Source organism: Tupaia chinensis, unplaced genomic scaffold, assembly GCF_000334495.1.
Source record: "Tupaia chinensis unplaced genomic scaffold, TupChi_1.0 Scaffold000146_1, whole genome shotgun sequence".
Classification (NCBI taxonomy): Eukaryota; Metazoa; Chordata; class Mammalia; order Scandentia; family Tupaiidae; genus Tupaia; species Tupaia belangeri.
In genome coordinates this window covers 15,558,509-15,567,384 of record NW_006159616.1, presented here as the reverse complement: position 1 = coordinate 15,567,384, position 8,876 = coordinate 15,558,509, and the positions used below count along the sequence as shown (strand labels likewise).

At 49.7% G+C, this 8,876-nt stretch overlaps 1 protein-coding gene across 1 annotated transcript in view; it reads left to right on the top strand.

Moving 5' to 3' along the window:
• Positions 1–326: 326 nt before the first annotated feature.
• Positions 327–8,876, top strand: part of SLC45A1 (solute carrier family 45 member 1) — a gene marked incomplete at its 3' end in the record, with an annotated part of 32,125 nt that continues 23,575 nt past the window's right edge. Inside the window, exons 1-3 of the mRNA XM_006145450.2 lie at positions 327–398; positions 7,584–8,004; positions 8,559–8,651. Of these exons, the coding sequence (XP_006145512.1) occupies positions 7,608–8,004; positions 8,559–8,651 (490 nt within the window). The remainder of the gene's footprint in view (positions 399–7,583; positions 8,005–8,558; positions 8,652–8,876) is intronic.

Below are 8,876 nucleotides of genomic sequence, written 5' to 3'. Positions count from 1 at the left end.
AAATCAGAAGAAATAAAAGAGAATTCTTAGGTCAAGGAGAGTGAGTTCATATAGTATAGTAGTCCATGCACCTTTAGACCAACACTGGCGAAAGAAACACTTGAATATATTTTATGGAGGAAGGAACCCAGGAAAGTCGTAGCGTAGCCCGTGCCCGGGCTTTGGAGCAGACCCGGGTTGTCGGTGCAGCCGGCGGGCGGCGGGGCGGTGCCGCTTTAAGGATGCTCTGCGGGTACCGCGCGGCGGCGGGAGGGGGCGGCCGTGACGTCACGGTCCCGCCCCGCGGCTGATGCTGCAGCACCAGCGGCGGGCCGGGGGCTGCCGGCGGGCCCCGAGCTGCACCCGGGGCAGGCAGGAGCCCAGCCTGGGAAAGGGATGCCTCCCGTCTCGGACCACAGGTACCGCCCTTTCCTCCTGCGCCCTCCGCCGGATTCCTAGGCCTTGTGCTGGGAGCGCTGCGGCTTAGGCCCCAGGGCGATCGGAGTGCCCGAGATCGGGGCTTGAGGCTGGCACGGAGACCTTTGTTCTTCTTGGCTACCTAATTCATTGAGTCGTAAATGGAGCGCCTGTTTCACCCCCTGGGTGCGGAGCCCTCAGGCCCAGAGGAGGGTAGCAGTTGGGGGACAGGTTTATTTCATCCTTGCTAGTAAGGAGAGGAGACGCTGGAATTGGTCCCCGCCTATGGTGTGCTTATTGACGCCGGAGGCCTGTTCCCTGGTCACCTGGGCAGGTGTCATCATCTTCCGGTTCACCTCCTGCCTGAGGCTGAACCCTCTGGCCGGCCAGGGGCCACTGCATAGCTCCTCTGGCATCTCAGGGCTCCTTGTGAAGAGCACCAAGGATTTCTGCCTTCCGAGTCACCATTCAAGGGCGACATGCTAAGGTCGGAACCAGCGCCTTCCCAGCAGTTGAGCTCATTCAAACCTCCAGGGTAAATAACCCCATTCCCAAATTGGGCCAGCAGGTGGCCCGGAGGTTAAGGCCGCCAGATCCCACATGGCCAGCTCCACAGTCAGAGTCCCGGACCTGGCAGCTTGAAAAACATGCTGGGCGTGTGTGTGCCCAAAATCCCTAAAGGAGAATGAAGAGGGATTGCAGTGCGGCCACCCTGGCCCCCTCAGGGGGGTGATTTCTCACTTTTCCTTTCTATCTCTTTCTCTGTTTCTCTCAGGCAAGCCCACACCCCTATAGCAAAACTAATCATAATAATAACTTCACAAATTATTTCTGGAGTTACCAAAATATTTCTATTTTTCAGCCCTTTAGGGAAGTAGAATCAAGGGCTGATGGAACCCAAGTTAATGTGCGTCTGGCCAGGGCTTGGGGGAAAAGTTGGCTCTCATGTAAGGGTCAAATTGCAGGAGGTAGAAAGTGAGAAATGGGCCATAGTTTGGTAACTTTTTTTTTTAAAGAGAGAGAGATTTTTCCCATAGGGCGTGTGCACTCACTGAAGAGACAGAAAGCAAAAACTTCACCTCCTGAGGGGATGGCCACTGCAATCCCTTCTCTGCCATCCTTTTCTTGGGATTGGGCACTCATGCACACGTGCCCAGCGTGAGTTTTAAACTGCTGGGTCTGGGACTCAAACCACGGTTGACTCTGTGGGAGTCCAACAACATAACCATTATGCCATATGCTAGTCCCCAGTTTGGTAACTCTTAATAGCTTTGTTTTTAAAGGTTTTTGCCATAGGGTACATGCACTCACCAGAAAGACAGAGAGAAACTGAGAGGTGAAGTGAGAACTCCCCCCCTGGGGGGTGGCCACACTGTAATCCCTTCTCCTCCATTCTCCTCTTGGATGGGCATGCACACACATACACCCTGTGAGTCCCAAGCCTCTGGATCTGGTACTTGAACTGCGGTTGGCCATGTGAGAGTCCAGCACATTAACCACTGTGCCACCCACTGGCCCTGGTAACAAGCTTACTAAATATAGCCTCCCATGTCTGCAGAGCTCTTTGGAGGTCTGCAAAGACTTCCTTGAGGTATTAACGTTGAGAATCAGTAAAATGAAAGCAGGGAAGGGAGGTGGCTTGAGTAGCCCCATGCTACTTCACACAGGGAAGGGAAGAGAGAAATGAGGAAGGGATTTGGGTTCATAGCAGGATAGTTTTAACTATGCAAATTATAGGGACATTGCTAGTTTTTTTAATAATCATTTGTCGCTTAAACTTCCCATGATACAATTTGAAGACTCTGTCACTTTAAGCATCCCCTGTGTTCTGGAAGCACCGGGGCCCAGTGTCTAGGGGTTCAATATTAAGTGTGCACCTTCTTTTGACTGAGCACATGGTCACCTAATGTGATAAAGATGGCCTGGTGCATATTTCTATTAGTGCATTAAAATTCTATTTTATGGGACCAGCAGTTAGCATAATGGCTATGTCGCTGGACTCCCACGTAGTCGACCGTGGTTCAAGTCCCGGACCCGGTGGCTTGAAACACGCCAGGCACATGTGCGTGCGTGCCCAAGATCCCAAAAGGAGAATGAAGGAGAAAGGATTGCAGCGTGGCCATCCCCCCTGGGGGGTTATTTCTCACTTTCCATCTCTCTGTCTCTCTGTCTGTCTGGTGAGCACACGTGCTCTATAGCAAAAACCTCTCCAAAAAAATTCTATTTTATTATTTTAAGATTCATTTTCACTCATCTTATATTACTATTCAAAAACAGATTTTGAAAATTCTCCTTAGAATAAACTTTCATAAACAACTTTTCATAAACGTATTTTTAAATATAAATGGTAATACCGATCCCCAAATTTAAAATCTTAGCAAAGACTTTTTTTCTCAGGTTTAATTCTGGCTAAGGGGTTGGTTAAGTGGGGTGCGAGGGTTCACTTTCGCTGGGATAGGCTGCAAGTTGTGTTTTTTTGTTTTGTTTTGTTTTGGTTTGCTGTAGTATGTGTGTGCTTGTTGGAGAGAAGAGTCAACCCCCTCCCCCCTAGGTGGATGGCCATGCCACAGCTCCATATCTTTCATTCTTCTCCTTGAACTTTGGGCACATACACGTGCCCAGTGTGTTTTCAAGCCACCAGGTCTGGGACTTGAACTGTGCACGGTTGGCCATGTGGGATCCAGCCTCCTAAACCACACACCACCTGACTGGCCCATGCGGGCTATGTTTTTACTGGGGGGTGGTGGGACTGTTGTACTGTAGATAGAAAAGGGGGCTAATCTACATAGTCATTTTAAGTAGAATCAAAAATTTCTGCTTTTCAAAATATCTTCTGCCATATGCTTCTTAAAGCTGAGAGTTTTCCAGGGCCAGCAGATGGTATAGCAGTTATGTTGCTGGACTCCCACATGGTAGGCCATGGTGCAAGTCCTCGACCCGATGGCTTCAAAATCACTCTGGGCGCATGTGCGTGTCTCCCCAAGATCCTGGGAGGAGAATGGAGGAAAAGGGATTGTGATATGACCATCCCCTCTGAGGCGTGATAGCTCACTTTCCCTCTCACTGTTTCTTTGTCTCTGTCTCTGCAGTGAGTGCACATGCCCTAAGGGAAAAACCTCTTAAAAACAAAAACAAAAGCAAACCTAAGAACCTGAGAACTTTCCAAACTGGGCCTGAGTCTTCATTCCAAAGGGAAAAGGATGTAATGCACGTGCACTTCAGTTCACATATGGGGGCGGGGAGTGCTGACAGGAAAGAGAAGGTGCGGTGCTGCTGTGTCCCTGAAGGAGAGAGGAGCTGGGTAGAGGCGGAAGGAAGCTGCCCACTAAGGGCAAGTGGAGTCGTGACTTGCAGGTAGAGTCCAATAAGCTATCCAACGCACCTTGCTAAGGCCTCACTTCTGACTCTTACGGAGGGGCTGAATCAGCCATCAGCCTCTGTGCTGTAAATGAATGAAGCTCCAGGAAGTGCTGACAGCTACCTGGGTTTTTGGAAGGAAGATTAGCCAATCACTAGATTTTACTATGCAGAAGTGCCTGAGCTTGACCAATGATGAAATTTAAACCACCTTAGTTTTTTTTTTTTTTTAAATGTAATCTTGATTTAATCTTCATTAATGGATTATATTTTAAATGAAGCATCACTTGCCTACAAAGTTCTTACTTCATCTGTTCATGTTTTGCCAAAGAGCAGGATATTTGTCTAGGTCCACAAGATAAGTCACTTATACAAGTGACAGTAGACTGAGTCTCTGGCTGTGTCACTGTCACCTTGGCATAGAGGGCATCTCTTAGCAAGGCTTCAAGGCCCTTGCTATCAGCTCATGCCTTCCTGGAGCATCATCTCGCCATGCCTGCTGTGCCCACTGTTGTTCAGATCTCTCTTACACACATGAGCCTGCTGCTCAGAGCACCTTGCCTCCACTTTTCCACCTAACTCGAGGGCAGGAACTTCTTCCTTTTCTATCTATGACCTCAAAGTCTTGTTAGTTAGTACTCAGCCAAATGGGAAGGTGGATGGGTGGATGGATTATTAATGGATGGACAGATGGGTGGATGCCTGGAAAGTGGATGGTAGATGAGGGACAAAAGGGACAGGTGGATGAGTGGATGGAAGGGTATGGAGGTGAGCGTGTAGATGGTTGGTTGAATGGATGACAAGATGAATGAAAGGGAGGATGAGTGGAGGGTGGATAAATGAGAGGATGAGTGAGTGAACGAGTGGGAGGGTGACGGAGTAGGTAGAAGGATGGGTGGATTGGATAAATGGATGAGTGGATGGATGGATGGATGGGTGGGTGGTTCAACACAGCGTTCTGAATCCTGCTAGTGTGTCTCTAGATACAATCATTTTCACCGCTGGTATCTTCTGAAGAGAAGAAGCATAATCCCTGAGTGGGTGGAGTGGTGGAGGCGTTTGGGACACAAATCTGCAACGAGGAACTCCAGAGTGATTCATAAGGAAGTTATCAAGTAGCAATAGTATGATGGAAAGTGGTCTGGTAAGTTAATATCGGAAATAGAGCAAGAAAGGGTGTTTTTGAACCTTAAACCAGCCACCAGGTAGCGTAGTGGTTAATGCACTGGACTCCCACATGGTCGAATGCAGTTGAGTCCTAGACCAGGTGAATTGAAAATCATGTTGGGGGGCTGGCAGGTGGTGTGGTAGTTAAGGGCGCTGGAATCCCACTTGGCTGACCATGGTTCAAGTCCCAGATCTGGCGGCTTGCTTTCTCACCTTCCTTCTCTCTCTCACTCTGTCCCTCTCTGGTCAAATAAAATAAATGAATGAGTAAATAAATAAAGTTAAAGAAAATAATTCTTTTTTAAAAAGAAAAAGAAAAAAGAGAATCACACTGGGTGCATGTGCATGCATGCCCAAAATCCCAACAGGAAAATGGAGGAAAAGGGACTGTGGCATGGTGACCCCCCCAGGGAGTGAGTTCTCACTTTCCCTCTCTCTGGTCTCTCTCTGATGAGTGATGCACCCTATGGCAAAAACCTTAAAAAAAAAAAAAAGATAAAAATTAAGAAGATAAGCTATATTATATTATTTATCTCGTTAAATGACAAGTGGGATCATCAGGAAACCTACCAATGCCAGGGCCTCTTCTCAGGAAGGACCTCACAGACAATGTTGCCAATTGCTTTTTCTAGGCAAGGAGAAGCCTAGAACTTTCCTTGTCTTAAGTTTGCATCTGTGTCTCCCTCGGATCTCAGTCACTTCCTTCTCCCTGTGCTCGGTAGAATGGATACTGGCTAAAACACACAGGTCAGCATGTTAGCATTCATTCCTTTAATATTTATAATCCAGATTTATTTTAAAAAAAAAACAGTCAGATGCTCAGAAGGGTTTGTTTGTTTGTTTGTTTGTTTGTAGAGGGTTTTTCTTAGGGTGCTCACTAGAGAGAGAGAGACAGAGACAGTGAGAGAGAAAGTGAGAAATCACCCCCCAGGGGGATGGCCACGCTGCAATCCCTTCTCCTCCATTCTCCTTCAGGATCTCGGGCATGCACACACGTACACCTAGCATGTTTTGAGCCACCAGATCCGGGGCTTGAACCATGGCCAGCCATGTGGGAGTGTCTCTCTCTGATGAGTGATGCACCCTATGGCAAAAACCTTAAAAAAAAAAAAAAGATAAAAATTAAGAAGATAAGCTATATTATATTATTTATCTCGTTAAATGACAAGTGGGATCATCAGGAAACCTACCAATGCCAGGGCCTCTTCTCAGGAAGGACCTCACAGACAATGTTGCCAATTGCTTTTTCTAGGCAAGGAGAAGCCTAGAACTTTCCTTGTCTTAAGTTTGCATCTGTGTCTCCCTCGGATCTCAGTCACTTCCTTCTCCCTGTGCTCGGTAGAATGGATACTGGCTAAAACACACAGGTCAGCATGTTAGCATTCATTCCTTTAATATTTATAATCCAGATTTATTTTAAAAAAAAAACAGTCAGATGCTCAGAAGGGTTTGTTTGTTTGTTTGTTTGTTTGTAGAGGGTTTTTCTTAGGGTGCTCACTAGAGAGAGAGAGACAGAGACAGTGAGAGAGAAAGTGAGAAATCACCCCCCAGGGGGATGGCCACGCTGCAATCCCTTCTCCTCCATTCTCCTTCAGGATCTCGGGCATGCACACACGTACACCTAGCATGTTTTGAGCCACCAGATCCGGGGCTTGAACCATGGCCAGCCATGTGGGAGTCCAGCCACATAACTGCTACACCATCTGCTGGGCCCCAGGAGAAGGTTTCTAAGCAGGGCAGATTGCAGACCACAGGGGGCAGAGGACAGAAAGGGGGGATGGAGTGAGGGCATGGATGTCTTCGAAGGCCTTGCACTTACTAATTTTCCACCTGGTGGGGAAAAAATCTGTTTCTCACCCCTCCTTGGTTCTTTTTGTCCCTTCCCCCTTTTCTTTTGGTAAACTGTATCTTTGTTCAGTGTTAAAGGACAGGATTTGGAATTGGATTTATTTCTTTAAAGAGAGGTTTTGAACACAGCAGAAGTTTCATGTTCCTGGAGGAAGATGTACTCACTCAGTAGCTGCTGAAAGGAAGGGGCTTGTGCTGACCCGGTGCTGCCCAGGGCAAGGACCCCTCTGGCCGACTCTGGGCAGTAAATAGGAGAGTTAGGGATGAAGGAGCTGGCCCGACTTCCCTGCGGTGAAGAAAGGGCTGCCCCCCACAGCTAGCACACCTGTGCGGTAGGTAGGCCCTGTCCCACGCCTGTCTCCCCTCCTCTTGGGTCCCCTGAAGGCCTCAGGGAAGGGTGTTAGCCCTGGAATGGGCTGCAGGTCCTGCAGCAGCGAGGTGTCCTGAGGGGAGCCCAGGCTATTGGCTGCTCTTGCATGCTCAGGAGGTCCTCCGTGTGACTGCCCTCACAGAGCCTCTGCTTCGGGGGACGGTCCCTTTGAGTTTTAGTGTGGGGGCCTGTAGGACTGGGGGCTCTCCCAGCAGGACGAGAGCATCGGGCTTTTCTCCTTGGGCAGCTGAGAACATGCTGCCTCCTAGGAAAGCGCGGCAGGTCTTCTCGGGGTGCGGCGTTTGACCTCGAGCTTCTCCAAGGGGCACTCCCCTTCTCACAGCGGAAAGGGGGTGGAGGCAGCTGGGGAGGACATGCTGCACAGTGCGCGGGGATGGAGGCCCAGGTGAAAGTAACTGTCGTCGCCTGCGGGCTTTCCTCACAGGGACACCCGCCCGGCCTCTCCACGATGATCCCCCCCGCGAGCAGCACCCCTCCGGGAGAGGCCCTCTTCCCCAGTGCTGCTCCTCAGGATTTCTGGAGGTCGCAGATCTCGGGTTACTCGGGGTCTGTGACACGGCACATCAGCCACCGGGCCAACAATTTCAAACGACACCCCAAGAGGAGGAAGTGCATTCGTCCCTCTCCACCCCCGCCCCCCAACACCCCATGTCCGATTGAGCTGGTGGACTTTGGAGACCTGCACCCCCAGAGGTCCTTCCGGGAGCTGCTCTTCAACGGCTGCATTCTCTTTGGCATCGAGTTCAGCTACGCCATGGAGACGGCGTATGTGACCCCGGTCCTCCTGCAGATGGGCCTGCCCGACCAGCTCTACAGCCTGGTGTGGTTCATCAGCCCCATCCTCGGTGAGCCCTAGCCCAGCCCCCACGGTGTGCGGCCTCCCGGAACCTCCGGAAGCTTCTGGAAGCCTCTACTGAAGCAGCTTGAGGGTCCTGAGGGGACAAGGGGGGAGCAAGTTAAGTTCCACTCATTAGTATGGGCCATAGGGAAACACAGGTAGGGCCGTCGTATCCCATGTGTCAAGTTCTTTTATCTAAACCAGGCAAGGGCGCAGACATTTAGCAGACCCCAAGGACTGCCACCATCCATGCCTGCACTCTCACTGAAGCCTGATGGGGTTTTGGGCTGGGAGGGTGGGGAGTTTCCTGGATTCCCAAAGAAGGTCAAAGCTGCGCAGTTCCTTACGGAGTTCTGCGTAGAAAATTTGCAGGGTAGTCCCAGAGTCTGTTTGCCTGTTCGTTTCTCGCTTAGGATGATGTTTCTGACTCTGAGTTTCGCCATCTTATTCTCTGATGCATCAGGAAGTGTGAGAGCAGGTCCTGCAGGGAGTGAGGAGGCTGGGTCTGTGTCCTGTGTGTCCCAGGGTCCCAGCAATGACCACTGGCCTGCTCTGTTTCAGGATTCCTACTGCAGCCTCTGTTGGGTGCTTGGAGTGACCGATGTACCTCAAGGTTTGGAAGGAGACGCCCTTTCATTCTTGTCCTGGCGATAGGTCTGTTGTTTTAGCATGGAAATAAAATGGAAAACAAAACAAAACAAAAAACAAAAACAAAAAACAAGGCCCCAGCTGCTTCCTTTTGGGGAAAATCTAAGAGTATTGACCAAAGCAATTACCTAGATAACTCTGGGTCCTCACTGTTGTGGGTCAGACAGTTCCCATCCCTGTCAGAATTTGTCTCATTGGTCATTATTTTAAAATGACTAAAGTTCAACCCAT